The sequence below is a fragment of the Lissotriton helveticus genome, chromosome 3_2 (genome assembly GCF_964261635.1).
Source record: "Lissotriton helveticus chromosome 3_2, aLisHel1.1, whole genome shotgun sequence".
In the NCBI taxonomy this organism is placed as follows: Eukaryota; Metazoa; Chordata; class Amphibia; order Caudata; family Salamandridae; genus Lissotriton; species Lissotriton helveticus.
In genome coordinates, this window is record NC_136062.1 from 125,170,597 (window position 1) to 125,187,711 (window position 17,115).

A 17,115-nucleotide genomic window follows, 5' to 3' on the forward strand; every position below is an offset into this window, starting at 1 on the left:
GTCTCGGACTGCCACCTGCGTTGAAAGTCCTGCAATATAACATCCCAGTCAGCTGCCATCCGTACTTTGTATAACCCCAATGTGTCTTTGCAGCGCAAGGCAAAACTTTCAGCTTGCGTACAGACTGTTAGTGAGCGGGACCACACCAGTGCAGGGGGAGACTCCGAACATTTCCATCTCTCGGTGATTAAGCGCTTAGCTGCAGGAAGTCCTAGATTTATAGATGTGAACTCCACCCTGTGCCTAGCGGATCAATGGGACATACATCCCAGGTACGTGCCACCATCTGTCCAGTGCAGCCAGCTAAGTGTGCTGTGACGCTATGCCACTCAGATGAAACCCGTAAGACCTAGGAGGCCATCTTAGGTGTAGACCCGCATAATTTGAATAGAAGGCCTTGAACCTCATGATGATGCAGACCCTAATTAAATACCATTACTGCTTCATGGAACTTGAAGCTGGCCAGAATCCGCAACCTACAATTTTAATAATTTCTCTAAGCACAGTGTAAGTTTACAAAAATACAATAAATGTTAAATTTTTTTCAAAGTCTGGCCTCTGGAAATCTTTTGGGTCTAGTGTGTTCTATATAAAACTACAAATAAATGAATAGGAAGGAATGGTAGCTCTGAAACAGGAGCATGTTGCCATGGAAAAAGACTGAGTGAGCAACTGAGAGATGAATAGGCCAAAGAAAGAAAGCAATATTTAAAGGCAGTATCACTTGTGTACACACTAAAGGTCTTCAGATATGCTGCCAAAAATCTGGTTAACCATTGCCATACTTGGTTGGTCATGCCAAAACCACAGCTAATCTTACTCAATGAAAGTAAACACTGGACATCTTAGGGGCATGCGTTACCTAGTTCCATGAACATAGCTGAGCAGTGTAGGATTCTGGAGTGCAGGCTTCTCTTTGTTGGCGTGGTCTGGCTGTGTCTCTTTGGATCCCAAGTGCGTCGGGATTACCCAATTGTCAAATAAAAAGCAAACATTGAAAAGAGTTTAGACTGTAAATCCCATCACATGGAGTACTGAAAGGTGGGGCTGTGGTTTCTGATGGTCTCAGTGTTTTTCACCTCTGTGCACAGTATACAAAGGACATGGTACAGATGGTCCAAAGGAACATCAACAATGATGCTTCCATGATCTTTAAAATGTATATATATATATATATTGCCCACACCTGTAGCAAACTGGTTGTGGGTATAATTAAACAGTGCATTAATTTGGAGCGTTATTATATGAGGAATATGAGAACTAGAAGTCTATAGTTTATTTTTCTAAGTAACTCGCTTCCTGATGCAATTTTCAAAATGGCGAACAGTTCTTTTGGAATGCTCATTTTTGAGAAGTTTTTTTTCTACATGTTGTTGGAATAACACTATCAGAATAATCTTCATGATGTCCACGTTTCCCTCATGACGTGTGTTTTTGTATGTTTTGGTTGTTTTAGCAAATAGAGTGTTTTGACTAATGACCCTTTTTGTACGTTACTCTGCAGTAATGTGATTAAAAAATGATGACAATCAGGAAACTAACACTTTCTTTCACAAAATGAAATAGATCAAGTACTTAAGTGAATTTAATTGGGCAATAGTATTCCCTTTTATGTGGAGCTAATCAAAAATATGCATTTTGAAAAACCCTAATACATTTCCTGGGGATTACACTGATGCCATTAGATGTATTGAGACCAAATGTTTATTTAAAACGTTCCTGGGATAAGCCCGTAATAGAATTCACAACAATATAAAAAATACAGCACTTAGGACCGGGGGATGGTGCAGATTAGTAATTGGGCTACTAGCACAGTCTCCTTTTTCAAGGTGAAATGATTGGCACGTAGCCCTGCCTTGTGGTGTTATCTATGTGTGACTTGGATTCACTGGCATTTAAATTACAGAGGGAATAGTCCGGTTATGCGTCACTTCTCATGAGAAGCTAATAATGTAGCTGAACCAGGAACAGCTAGGGTGCAGATGACTCGTCATTGTGGACAGTATCACATGCCAGTCGTACTTTATTTGTACCCGCAGGAATCTCTTGGTTTTCCCATGCATGTCTTACCCCTGGAAGTCGTACAACAATCAGGAAAAGGCTTAATTGCCTTGCACTTCCCAACAAGGAAGGGAAAACAAATTCTTACAACATGGCTGCCTTAGTTGCAACAGACAGGTTAGTATAGGACACGCTGTTTCTTTGTTAGAGAAGCAACAGAAGGTAGAAACAATAATTGACCAGAGAAGATCTTGATTAGGGGAAAGAGGAAAACCAAGAGGTATCCGACCATTTGTAAGAAATGAGAGGTGTGTAGCAGTGGTAGAGACTTGTTCTCCGCATAATTCGAGGATAAAGCTGGAGCAACAAGATGCAGACCTCAAAATTATGAGCAAAAGAGGTACATCGAGTTCGAAATGAAACACTTCAGCCAGAATTGTTTGGGTACTTGTTTTCACCATAAGTTATTTTTTAGCAGTTTGTGCAAAAAAGCCCACATTTAATTTTGTTAATTAAGGACTTTTTTGGCAATATGTTTTACTCTTTATTTGTTGCTTTTTACATATGCTTGTATTACATTTATTATTCTCTTGATGTAAGGCTGTGACTGTGCTATAAACAGCTTTGTTAATGGTGTGTATTCATTGGTTTATGGCCTTGTTCGCATAAATTGCAACACAGAAATACATCACTTTCATTAGATATGTATTTTTAATGCTGTGTAATATTGGTACAGTTACTTAACTACACTGTAACATTTTGTTTTAGGCCACTCCTGATCTCCTGAAGGGACAGCAACAACTTGCACAGCAAACCAATGAGGAAACAGCAAAGCAGATTCTCTATAATTACCTAAAAGACGGGTTAGTATTATTAGAAGGATTTCTTTTGTAGAGTGCTTTTGTTCGGAACCCTTTATTTAGTTGTGTTTTCAGTGGGTTAGCTGTGACATTTGCTTGAAGTTTGAATAGTTTCCTCGTTGTAAACCCATTAGCATTGAATGCACATTTAATAACAGGACAACACGGTGAATTGCAAACATGTCTCTGTGGCGTATCTTTTCACATCTTCAGACTTTCTTCAAATATACTATGGTATGAGTTCAAGGAGCAAGTCACCTCTGTGCTGTAATCATAGGGGCTGCTGTTGCTAATACACTTACGCCTTCATTACACGTTTCTCGAAATCCCGATCCGGCCTTCTTCAGAAGTTAGTCGCTGAATTAGAATTATGCTTTTTGGAAGGAACCCGCTCCCTTCTGTGGTTATTGTCCAGATACTTTCCACCTGCAACAAACTGACAGATTATATCTAAGGAATTGCATCCAAATAAAGATGAAAAATGTGTGGAGAGCGGTGCACAAACACTAATTTCTTCAGTTACTCCCTGTTTGATGGACCAAAACTCATAATGGAGCAGTAGTATGGTGTCTGGTAATTTCAGTGGGTTAGCTGTGACATTTGCTTCAAGTTTGAATAGTTTCCTCGTTGTAAACCCATTAGCATTGAATGCACATCTAATTACAGGACAACACGGTGAATTGCAAACATGTCTGTGGTATATCTTTTCACTTCTTCAGACTTTCTTCAAATATTCTATGGTATGAGTACACGGAGCAAGTGAACTCTGTGCTGTAATCATAGGGGCTGCTGTTGCTAGCACACTTACGCCTTCATTATACGTTTCTCGAAATCCCGATCCGGCCTTCTTCAGAAGTTAGTCGCTGAATTAGAATTATGATTTTTGGAAGGAACCCTCTCCCTTCTGTGGTTATTGTCCAGATACTTTCCACCTGCAACAAACTGGCAGATTATATCTAGGGAATTGCATCCAAATAAAGATGAAAAATGTGTGGAGAGCGGTGCACAAACACTAATTTCTTCAGTTACTCCCCGTTTCATGGACCAAAACTCACAATGGAGCAGTAGTATGGTGTCTGGTAAAAACCGTATCTTTGGTAGTGGTAATTCTGGGTGCAGTATTCTCATCTATTTTTGCCGAAAACCATAGCGTGCCACTACTTATGACTGCTTTATCAAAGGGACTGGATCTCAAGCCAGAACCAGTGACTCTGCAATAGCTTTTAGTGCCAACTGTGAAGGGAGCTTTTTCTTCACTCTCATCTAGTAATAGATCAATTATTGATGATTCTGGTGGCGCACTAGGCGACTATCTAGAATGGCTTTGCCATAACACAGGTCCAGACGTAAGGCCAAAGTTTCCCTGCTCCACTTGCATTTCATGAGTAGGAGTTTGAAAAATTAGCATACTTTGCTTCTGTGTAATTATTCAGAATTTCACAAAAATGTCAGTGACTCACATTTATGCGTAATTTCATATAATGCAAAACCGGCATTTGGCGCAATATTTTAGCTCAAAATAAAAATAGTAGGATGCATTTTGTGCTAAGAAATAGGGGAAAACGACACAAGCGCTGCAAACACCAGTCACTCACATCCTGATAGTTTCGTTATTGCATGTGACTTCTTGTATCAAGAGTAAATTAACAAAATTATGCGAGATTACACCTGCCTAACAGATGATTTGTCTAGACCTACTCATGACCCCTGCCCTTGTTGAAATATGCACCTAAATGAAGCTATATTGTTTATATGAGAGTAAATTGGTTACTTACAGTTCAAGAAAACTGCAGTTAAACTGTTGTGTTGATACCATCTTTCTCTGTTCCTGTGCAGTGAGGCCTTGCACTGGTTTTCTGGTGAACCTTTTTTACTACACTTTTATAAATAGAACGATTTGTAAGATGTCTTGACCATTTGAAAAAAGTATGCACATTAATTCTTCAGATCTGGTCTTTATTCATGTTCTAGGAGCGCTGATAATGACGATGCCACAAAAAGGAAAGTGAATCTGGTTTTTGAAAAAATCCAGACTTTAAAGTCCAGAGCTGCCGGCAGTGTGCAAGTAAATTCTCAGGTTTGTTCTTTGCATTTTTTCTTTAAATGCAACAGGGTGATCTTTAAATCTGTAGTTCGTGCTTGTTCGACCTGGTTGCAGGCTTTTGAAAATGTGGTATATTCTTTCATGAATGTTTCTATTTGTGATGGCTGCTTCATGTAATAACTAACCTTCTTATTGGGCAGCTCTACTGTGCACACTGCATGTATTTGAAAGCTGCCTTCCATTTTCTGTATCTAAAAGCAGACTCTGTTCAGGTTTATGGATAGAAGATCCCAGGATAAATACAGCCTTTATCGACCATTCGAGGTAAAGTGGGTAGTGATTTATTTGTTAGGCTGGTGTGACCAGGCCAAAATGTTGTCTTTAACGTTCTCGTCAGGTAGGTTGTCACATGTTTATAATGGTTAGTTGTCTTATCGTTGTTGTATATCCAGATCCATCCATCTGCAGTTTGTAACAATGCCCCTTTATAGATGACACTGGCCTGCGCATTGAATGCAGCATGCCTAGTAGGCTAGATTTCTCTACCTCACCACCTTTGGGGGCCATGACGTGTTGTCCAACAATAGGCTCAGGTTGCAGACTATGAGCGGTGGTGGATTTCTTGCAGTGTCACAGAATCAAAGCAGAGCTGTAGACCCAGCAGCAAACTGCATCATGCACATGTGACCTTGGACATTCACAGCCAATACTTCTGCTCCCTAATTCTGTGTTCTGCCACTGTCATTTTGTCAGTGGGGCAGCGAACCCCTCTTCTACAGGACCAAGAGCTCCTGTCGTACCCCCGTGGATTCTTACCAACTCTTGTACCAAGCTAAACCATGCATGAATGCTACAAATTTCAAACACAAAACTTTTAACAAAGTATCCCAAAAACGTATTGCTGACCTATTTCATTGAATAAGCAATGGCAGTCTCAAAATGGACCTTCTCGTCTTTTTGCACAAAATCCCTTTTTGAATTTAAGATATTTTATTAGGAACGGAGTGTGCCAAAAAACTCCAAAACTTTGTATGTGTCCCTCCTTGCTCATCAGAAATAATCTATTAATTTTAATCTTTACACATTTCAAGATGACAGTTAAGTCTGCAGATGTCAATTTTGTGTTATTTGTAGTCCACTTTCTGGTCCTTCTGGAACAGTGGCTTCTGTCCGCTTCCTAACTTAGAAACATCTTTTCCTCCAGGACTGAACTCATGTCAGGCAGTCTCCCTCCTACTTACTTAACCTAGTCCAATCCAGTGCTGTTCATTGTTCCTAAGAATTCTATTCCCATATCTCAAAAAACACGATGTTTCTAACCTTAGCTGCTTCCCTTCTACCTCCATCCCTGTTAATCACCAACCACTTTTCTAAAACCATGCATCTGATCAGGTCCTCCACACCCTAGATCATCTCTTCCTACACCCTTACAGCTTCCCTCAAACCGACCCCACTCTAGCTGATATTCTCCCATCCCCCTCCACCTCTGCCGCCTGCCCCCTCTGACTTCCTGGACTCAGCATGCTGTTTATTTGTTAGCCTCTCATATGATTTGAATAGATTAGATCTCGGCATTTTGATTGCTCGACACCTACGATGGAAGATAGTGTCCTGCCACAGGTTGGACAACACATCACTCACCAGCATGAGACCGAATAACCCATACACTCATGTGCCGGACAGTCACATTTCAATCCACACACAATGAGCCTCCACCTGCTGCACCTCGCCACAGTGGCTCCTCTGCCATCGGTCACCTTGCTGTCAGTTAATTAGCATGGTTCATATGACGAATCAACTTTATAAACATTACTTCAGCTCTGCGTTCCAGTATTCTCTGATTGTCTTTTCAAGACATGGTCAGTGGTGTATGAAGTGCTTCCAGGCGAAACTTGGATCTTTGTCGTCATAGAATGGTCTCTGAAATTTCTGTATCGGACATACCATATCTATTGATGACAGATTAGGTTAAACCTTCCTTGAACACCAAGGTCTCTCCGTACCTGTTATGGTTTCACCCATTGTTATTTTTTCTGGGCAAAGACCAATGCATTCAGCATGTTGTAAAGGATTACACTGAAAATGATTGTCGCCTAATTTGGTAACTCTTCGCTTCACTGCAGAACTGTAGGCCAACTGAAGTTTGTGGATACAATTGCCAATCTGGACTTAAATCTTCTAACCTTGATAGAAACGTGGCCCAGTGACACCTTATTAAAAAAAAAAAATCATGGATCTCCTACTTCGTACTGATTGCTTAATCTGCTTGTAAAGCCTAACTGGTGATGGGGTCACTTCCTCAATAAGAAATATTTTGATTATGAACAGATACCAAATCATACCTCATTTCATCCTCTCTATTCTTAATCCGCAGTTACCCTCACCCCAGCTAGTAGACCTGTGGAGTTAATTTTCCTAACTCGTTTCTGCATGAAAACAATCCTACTCAGTAGTGCTGCACACCCACTCATAATAAAGGCTCCACTCTTGATGTGCTCATTTCTAAAATATACATTTTACTTAGTAAAAACCCAACTTCTGTAGACTGACAATTTCCAGATACAGTTGTCTCGGGTATTCTTGCATAGTAAAGTTATCAGCAAAATTAAAAAGCATTGGCAAAGGAAAATGGTCTTGCCTTTGAGCTTTGTGAATATCTTTTAGCCACGTTGCACAGTAGCGTGGCTAAAAGTAAAAACAAAAAACCTATGATAGTCATAGCGCCTTTTTTATTTGCTGACAAAATGGGAGGTAATGCAGAGAAAGAGAGAGAGGGCGTGTTGGGTGGAAACAGACAATGAAGGTTGTGGAGAAAAATGCACTAATTTGCGGCCAGTGTTAGCTATGTTATAGTCCTTTTTTATGTTGCTTTTGGGGAAGAAGGCAACAGAGAGGGGGCTGGAGGCAACACAGTTTGTGGGGGTTGGGGGGAGCGGGGTGAGCAGGGAGCAACAAGACAGTGGGTAATGGGAGCAAGTACAGGGGGGGGTGAGAGATGCTGGGGCAAGCAACAACCTTGGCAGTAACAGAAGGGGCGACGGGCAAGTAGTATATAGACAATAGAATAAGGTAGGACGATTGGGGGCAAGCAACAACACAGACAACAGCGGAAGGATTGGTGACGGGCAGAGCAAGCCACAACATGGGCTAGACAATAATAGCAGGAGGGAGTACAGGAGGAGTCCAATTATCAACATGAGCAACAATCGAAGGTGGGAGGGCGGGTAGCGGACAAGTAAACACAGACAATGGGGAGGAAAGGAAAGCAGGTGATGGTAAGCAACATGGGCAAAAACAAAGGGAGCTTGGGTGGTGGCAAGTAGCATTGACAAGGTAGGGCAGGTGGACCAACTAACATGCAGAAGGGTGGGTGAAGGCAAGCAGCACGGAGAAGGGAGGGCAGGTGGGGGCAAGCAACACAGATGAGGAAGGGTGGGTTGCGGCAAGCAACACCAATGATGCGCAAGCAACGCAGATGAGGGAAGAAGGAACATGGAGAGTAGAGAACTATGTTAGGGAGCCTGCTGGAAACGTAGCACCTAAGAAAATGGGTAATGTAAGGGCACAAGTAATTCATCCATGCTCCAGGTGAGGGGTAAAGTAAACGCACTAAGAGGAGGGAAGCCTACGGCAGCTGACCAATAAGGATCAAACAAATGAGAACGATCGTGTAGCCAACCAGTATTAAGCAATGGGTGATCTCGAAGCCCACTGTTAAAAAAAAAAATATGAAAGGTCTCTGAGAGATAGTGCATATTCTGTCTTAGTGAGACCTAAACTTGACTAACCTGGTTCGCTGATACTGCAAATATGGACATCTATGACTTTGCTTTGAGCTTTCCTCATTTTGCATAGTCAAGATAATCAAAATACCAATGCAATCACTGGTCGCTTAAAGTATTGCATGACCTAGATCTTTATAATCTAGCTCTTCCAAAAAATAAAGAGTTTTACACTCTCTAGTCTGTTGTTCTCAAAAGAACTGTTTCTTAATAGCCCTGGAGTAAATGGGAAGACACTTGCCTTCATGTTCCAACTTTTAGGACAACAGAAAATTCTGAAAGAGAGATTTTCACTGTGAAAGCAATAAACATGAAATCTCTTATCGACCTGTCCATGATTTGACCCAGAAATTCTTTATAATGTTGTTAAGTTAGCACCAATCCTTTACCTGCTTCTACGATCAAAGGTGTGGACCGCAAATGCAAACCTATCACCCAGTTCTTTGTCAAAGTTGCCAGTTGCTAATACTTTGTCAGTTGATAATACGTTGATAAATTACACAATGAACAGGAAATCTAGACATGGTAGATGGAATTTAATGAAATTTCGCAAACTGCTTTGATCAATCAGGGGTTCATATAGCGCAGCTACTGACCCGTAAGGGTCTCAAGGCGTGGGGGGTGGGGAGGGCTGCTGATTGTTCAGGCATCCATTTGTTTAATGAAAACTATAGCAAAGCTAAAACATCTAACGATTTCACAAATACATTTTCAGCAGCAGTTGCCAAAATGTTATTACCTTTTACCTGATTTGACTAACCTAACAAAGTTACCTCTTTCTCGGGGTGTCTTTGTAGACTGCCTTAACATTTGCCAAATTTCTACACTTGTGAAAAAAACCCAAGCTGGCAAAAAAGGCCTTAATAACTTATAATTGGTATTAGGATTCTGTTTTCTAACAAAAGTTATCAAAAGCTATATTGCCCCACCATTCAAATTATATGTCAAGAAATTCAAAATTAAGTTTTGAATTCCAGTTGGATTCTGGCTGGCATTGAGATGACCTTGTCAAAGCTTTTTGAATGGCGCTTTGTGCATTCTTGACGATGGAAAGTTCCGTCTTCTTATTCTTTTACTTAAATTATCTGCTGCCTTCAACACAACTAATATTTCATCTGTTTATGCCTCACATTCCTCACTTGTTCAATTGCCACCAATATCCCTTTCTTGACTTATAATTTATTTCATTTTTTGTACGTTGCCTTACTTGTTTAACCTTCCTCTTCATTTGCTTTATTCCTTGAAATATTTGGACTTTTGTAATTCCATGTTGACAGCCCTGTATATGATCTATCTGTCTGTCCATTTGTCTGTGTGTGTGTGTATGTGTGTGTGTATATTGCTATATCGCTGTATGAGGCTATATAAAATGGGAGAAATAAATGGGAGCGCCCTTGCTGCTGCTGCTCTTATTAGGTTTAAAAACAGGGCTACTAGTGATGCAACTTACCAGAAGCTTACCTTTTTGGTTTTTCACATTAAGAGCTCGAAGACTTTTTATCTGGTATCTGATAAAAAGTGACTTGAGGCATTAAATCATTCTCCGCTTCTACCACAGGGAGTACAGATTCACAGTGGCAGTGCACTTACACAGAACAAGGCGCACACATTACTTTTTTAGAGACTAAGAGAAAAGAATACCCAAGTATTACAAAAGGGGTAGAGTTGATTACAAGAATTAGCAGAAAAGTATTTGGTACCTGATAACCGGAGTACTCGGAAATAAAATAAAGCTGAAGAGGAAAGATCCTGGTGTCCCAAGATTCTGAATGATCTCCTTCCACTGCATGCTTTTTCCAACCATGAGATCTTCATCAAACCAGGTGATCTAGATATCAGAGTGTGGTGGGGCATAAGAAACCATTAGATTGGAAAGGAACTTTGCACCAGTATGAATGGAAGTTCACTTCATGAGACAGGGCAACTTCTAGCGAATACCCTGCTTGATCTGCAGCCAGTGGAGCAACTGACAAGCTTCTGAAAAATTGATGGCCAGGTTTTGAGTGCATTATACTTTCCTCAATTGGTTTTCAGAAAGCCTGGGGAATACAGTGTTCCCATACTCCAGAAAACATAGAACTACTAAACACTACTATTAAGGCATGTTGCTCTCTGGGAATATTGGTAAGGATTATTCTGAGGGTATGCAAGGGATCAAATCAGGATGATCACACCTTCTAAATTTGAGTGTCAGCCTTAAATGTTGTCAAACAGATCCCAAGGTCTGTGAGGGATGGTTCACCAAGAGTAGAAGACTAGAGACTTTCAGATCACATTGTACCAGGATTTTAAGTCTTGTTGCCATTCAGTTTAAGAATATTATTCAACATCAAAGTATTGACAATAGACAGTTCCTCAGCTGACTAATGTTGCCCGAAGAGGCATGGATGAGTTTCATGACAAATGTTTTACAAATCCTTGATATAAGAAATGACCTTCAAATCTCAACTACAGATCAACTCACCCACAGGCTGCACACAGATATTAACCACGTTGGGATACAGTGTTGTTGTCTGGGGCACTCAAGTGCAGATGGTGGACTCTGCAGAACAGAAAGGTTGGACACATAGAATGCCTGACGCCAAAACCTCATCACTCAGTAGGGGTTTGGTTGACCCAGAAGGCAGTTGCAAATTATGTCTTTGCAAATGCATTAGACCTGGCCATTGAAGGACAGCAGAATGTTGCAGAGAATTTGCGGCGGAGCCACTACCACAGTCAATCAAACCATCTTCTTAGATTGTCAGAGAGAGTTTAGGGTGGAGCAATCTCAAAGAAGCAGCAATCTGGGGATGTAAACATCTTGACAATAGAGAAGCCACATAAGATGTAGAGAAACTAATACGGAAATGTAGGAAGCTGTAGCAGTGTGTAGTTATAATTTGTATTGACTATGTTGCGCTCTGAAGAACCTTCAAGATTGTTTGGAATAGTCTTGCCTCCATTTACACTCTGCTTTCCTAATGAAGAGGTACAAGTTCTGGCGTGTACCATGTGACTCGACAGAGGAGTGAGTTGGATGGCTGGACAGAGTTACAAAGGGATCCACCGAGAGGTAAAGTTGTTGTCATAGAAAAGGAGCAATTCAGAGGTATTCTCTTTAGATTTGGGAAATGTAAGGTCATTAGCATTGTCCAGTAGAGTGGCCAGAGTATCTAGCTATTGCCACATTATCCATCTTACTTTGGGACCATGCTGCAGAATTTAATCTGACCAGCCACCGAGCCCAGGATAAAAAGAAAAGAGAATGGGTAGTGGACTTCCGAGTGATAGATGTTGGAAATGTCATTTGGTGGGTTATCAACCTACTGAATAAGGTTGAAAGAAGCAAGATTGACAAACCAAATAGTGTTGTTGCCATTAGTTTGGTCGGCAACTGAGACCTATAATAATCCCATTGAACGCCAGCATGGTAACTATGCATGCTAGTTACGTAATTCTTTGAGGCATTCCGCTTTAGAGCCTGGAAGGTGGTAAGCCAAAAAGATGGCCTTGGTGAGTGAGTTTGTGAATCAACAGTGGCATAATAAGATATCTGGGGGGCAAGGCTAATGCCATCTTTGAAGAAAGTAGCCATGCCTCTGTCTTCTTTTCCAGTATGTTGTGCAAAGAGGCCTTCAAGGCCGTGGAACCTCAATTTTTAGTTTGGGACATTCTTTTAGCCACATTATATCTAAGCATGTGTCATTCTAATAAACACTACTCCTGTCTTTTTCACTTGTAGGTTTCAGAGCCTTCAGCAGAAGTTAAAGCATTAGTTGAAGAGAAACGTGAGCTGGAGAAAAAGGTTTCAGAATTGCAGAAAAAATTAGACCAAGAAATACAGGTAATCCTTATCAGTAGGCCTTTATGATGTGTTAGGCCGCACATTTTGGTCTAACTTTGAAAGCACTATTGTTTTTGTACGCATTATTTGGAGACCACAATGCACTTGGAGCCATAGTGGCATTGTCTATCCGTATATAAATACAATACTTTATTGTAAAATATCCTGATGTGGGGGTTATCAAACTGTTGTGGTGATCAGCACAGCTGGGCTGCTTTGCCGCCACGTCTGGGTAAAAGCACCTTTCCAGTTTGAAATTCGAATTGAAGGCATTAGTTTACAGGTAATATCTTTTAAATAAATCTTTTCCTATAACTATACGTAATTTCCTGCAGGGTCATCATAATTCCAAAGACGAAAAAGAGCGGACGAGGTCAAATATGAAGGATATTCAGCAGCAACTAGAAGACTGCATGAAAGAAAATAATGTAATAAGAGATAAACTCAGTCAAAGTGAAAAAGAGCTGAGGAAAAACCTTGAGGAGTGAGTAAATATGCGTTATATTTCGTACTAGTGTTCTAGTAATTTCTGTTTATATCACAACAGCATGAAAGTAAATGAAAATCTCTTAATATTATTTCTGTTAACTCTGTGTTGTACATTTTTGGGAAAGTTAATTTCATCTTTAGAATCCTATGATGCCACTAGAGCTCTTACTTATTTTGGAGCAATACTGTAGCTCCCTGTATTAGCTTGTAATTATAAGCCAGTTTCCTTTATGTCCTAATGGAATGGGTAATTATATGCGGAAGTCAGTGTTACTCCACAGATTTTTTCCTTTAAACCTGTAATTCCGGCACCTTTTCTAGGCATATAACCCACCTACCTTTATCATTAATTGGCCATAAACCAACTACCTGTTCTATCACTCATTGACTTTATGGATGTCTTTGACCATCCAGGTTGATATGTTCCAGGAAATACATTCGCCCCTAAGAATGTTGATAGTGGTAAAATGTCTTTACTTGCAATCCCAATTTGGTAATACGAGCTTATTAAAAGGCTCAGTAGAGACCGATCAATGAGAACATGGGCAGTTTGTAAAGTTGAAGTTGGGGCAATTTATAGAGCGCACGTATACCAAAAAAGGTTTCATGGCGCTAGTAATGTGCAGTACCATAGAACCAATCTAGTCTACGAATGCTCTGGTGAATAGCCAGGTCTTCAAACCTTTGCGGAATTCCAAATATGAGGGAGAAGAACGAAGACTGTCAGGAAGGTCATTCCAGAACCTGGGTGCCAAAAAAGAAAAACACGATCCCCCATGCTTCTTCCTAACAAAGCGAGGGATAACTAGGAGGTTTTTTGATGACGACCGTAGGTTCCTGGAAGGAATGTAAGTAGAGAGCCTAGATGCCATATAGTGTGGAGCTCAGCCCGCCAAAGATTTAAAAATGAGGCATCCTAATTTGAATTGGCATCTATAAGGGACCGGCAACCAATGCAGTTGTCTAAGGAGAGGAAGGGCATGATAGAAACGGGAGCGACTATAAATCAGCCTAGCAGCCTGATTTTGGATAAGCTGAAGTCGGCGTAATTCATAGGCAGGAATACCAGTATACAGAGAATTAGCATAATCCACCTTAGAGATTACAAGGGCTAGGAGGATAATCTTCAGGGCGTCGATGGTAAAAAATCGAGAGACCTTCCGAATTACACGAAGAGACAGGAAGCAAGAGGAGACAATCGCACTGATCTGAGTATGCATCGACAGATCATTGCTGATTTTAATGCCCAAGCTCTTCACGGATTTAGATGCCAAAGGAGGGGGACCAAGAGAGGGGGGCCAAAAGTTGGAGCACCAAGGATTGGGCGAACCTCCGAACAAGACAAGTTCCGTCTTGTCGGGATTTAACTTTAAGTGATTCGTGCACATCCAGTCATGGATGAAAATCATAATGTTCTGAAAATGGGTAACTGAATCAGGGGAAGCAGAAAGAGTAAAGATAAGTTGGAGGTCATCAGCGTAATTAAACACTGTGACCTCCAAACGGCGCAAAGCATAAATTAAAGGAAAAATATAAAGATTGAATAAAAGGGGAGAAAGAGCAGAGCCCTGTGGAACCCCACAGGTCACTGCTCGAGGGGAGGAGCAAAAAGGGGAAAGTCGCACAGCCTGTTGGCGATTCTCTAAAAACGAGGAGATCCAGCTTAAGAGAACCCCCGAGATGCCGGCGCATCCGACACGGTCGACCAAAAGAGAATGGTCGACCGTGTCGAACGCCGCCGACAGATCGAGAAGTATCAGAGCCTGTGAAGAACCCCGATCAGCTCTGTTCTTAGTGCAGAATTCTTGTTTAAGATAAGATAACTGAGGCTTGTAATCTGTGATGCATAAGAGTTGCATTTTTCATCCAAATTCCTCCTAACTTTGAGCTTTTGTGAGACATTCTTTTAGCTTCTGGACTTTTTAGCCTGCTATGACCTTTGGCCCAGTCAAATTCAGTCTTTCTGTGTGATTTGTTTTTTTATCAGTCACTGTGCACTTGGTACACTTCCTGTGCCTGATCTCTGAGCATCTGCGTATACAATCGTAACTTAGCACCAGTCAGTTCACAGAGTACAAAACAGTCTCAGAATCTGCTGTTGATCCTAAAGGATGGATCTTTGTTTCCTTTGTACCTATTCAGGACGGAGTTTACTCCCTCTGCTAATGTTTAATTACTACTCCTTCTGCTGCACTCACTGATAATATCCTTTTATGTCCTTGCTATTTTTTTTTTTACTGAAAACTGATCATGCATTGATGTGAAATTGATTTGGTAAGTGAAGGCCATATAAGAAACATAAAAATGCAATTCACGGTCTTGCGTTTAAGAGGATAAAGTCATATCTCCTTTTTTCGGAGAAGCCTCCATTGTCCGCCTCCACATTAGGCAATTTGGTTTAAATAATGTGCTTAGCCTGTAAAAATCTAAAATACTACGTCTACGGAGTACGGATTTAGAATGCTTATTGAAGCCATGACATCTAAAGACTTACTTTCCAAATCTAAATATATTTTTTCTCTTGTGCAATTCTTTTCCGAGGTAATCCACTCACTCTCCCCCCGACCCAATCTTGCCTTCTTTCTCAAAATTGAGAAAGAATATTCACACATTATTCTTTAGGCAGTTGGCAACAATTGTATTATGTTCCTCCTTCAGATATTGCTATTTTATACCATGTATGACCTTCTGATGTATCAATATTCAAGTTTCTTTCCGTCAGTTACTCCTCTAATTGTGAATATATGTGGTAGGATCTTGGATCTAGAGCTCTAAATTCCATTCTTTTGTTAGTCACTCAAACTAACCTCGCATAAGCCCTGTAACTGGAATTTTGTAAACAGTAAATCAATCTGATGCATCTACGTGTAAGGTTTGGTTGTAGAAACTAAATAGATCTCTAAAAATAACCATTACCACATCTTAAATTAGTGCATTGTAAAATACAACAAAACGGGTTACAATGGGATTATGTAATAAATATTTCAGGAATCGTACTTCCACGTTGAATTTATTTGGAAATGTCTCAATTTTATGAGACTTGCTGAAAGAATTTTAGATCATAGTTTGAGTCACTAGTTCTGTAAAGAAATGCTCCCGAACATCCATATGTACACCAGTGGAAATCTGTGATGGACAGAATGATAGACCATGAGTTTTATAAAAAGTGAGTACATAGAGCAAGAGAGGACACTTTTCAGTGAAAGAATGTTGCTAGATCTGAAAGTCATGTTGTTCGACTAAAGGTTAAAGTTGAAGAATAATTGTATGTGGCTCAAAAAGAGCAGTGATTGTATGGAACATCTCTCTGGCCTCTAACCCCCCAGCAGAAATGGCACGAATAGACCGGAAATCAATTAAAAAAAGAAAAACAGACTGAAATAGGCATAGCCGAGCAATAGTTTTGAAAATTAGAGGAAACCTAGGGGATAAGAGATACTGGTCGTATCTGTTGGCTAAGTCTGTATTTCTTAGTTTTTATATTTCTATACAAGCTCATATGTAATGAGATTTGCGACCAGCTCAAACTGGAAGTGTTACTGTATTTTTCCACAACTGCAAGTCCAGTGCCAACTAGATTCATTGGCAGGTTGTGTTTATTAAGACAATAACCTGTAACTTCCAAAGTAACTAAAATCTGCAAAAGATAAAAACCTCATTTCCTTCCCTGTCTCTTTGCATTTCATTCCATATTTTCAAGCATTTGTCTGCCAGTTGTGCATTTTAACAGTTTTTTCATGTCTATTTACAATGCATTGGTTGCATTTTAGCTCAGATGGTAACATGAGCTTGTTTGATAGATTATTCCAGGTGAAGATGGAACGTGAACAGAACCAGACTGAAATCCGAGACTTGCAGGACCAGCTATCAGAAATGCACGATGAACTGGATGAAGCAAAGAATTCTGGTGCCAGTGATGCAGAGCGAGACGCCCTGATCGAGGTTTGTAGAAATCTACCATCCCAAAATGCTTTTATTTCGTGTCAAGTGTATGCTGGAACACGGCAAGAGTCTGCTTGTGCAATTAGTTCTCCTTTACCCTTCACAAAATCATTAATATTGCTATTTGTGTAATGTCTCTTTTCTAAGGCACAAATCAGGGTTTCCCTAGGT

The 17,115-nt window shown here is 40.4% G+C and overlaps 1 protein-coding gene across 3 annotated transcripts in view; it reads left to right on the plus strand.

The window, feature by feature from the left end:
- The window catches only part of CGNL1 (cingulin like 1), a 601,175-nt gene that overhangs the window by 182,234 nt on the left and 401,826 nt on the right, over positions 1–17,115 (plus strand). For all 3 annotated transcript variants that reach the window (XM_078684907.1, XM_078684910.1, XM_078684908.1), the window contains exons 3-7: positions 2,770–2,864; positions 4,833–4,938; positions 12,412–12,513; positions 12,849–12,997; positions 16,803–16,944. In XM_078684907.1, coding sequence (XP_078541033.1) covers positions 2,770–2,864; positions 4,833–4,938; positions 12,412–12,513; positions 12,849–12,997; positions 16,803–16,944 — 594 coding nt within the window. The remainder of the gene's footprint in view (positions 1–2,769; positions 2,865–4,832; positions 4,939–12,411; positions 12,514–12,848; positions 12,998–16,802; positions 16,945–17,115) is intronic.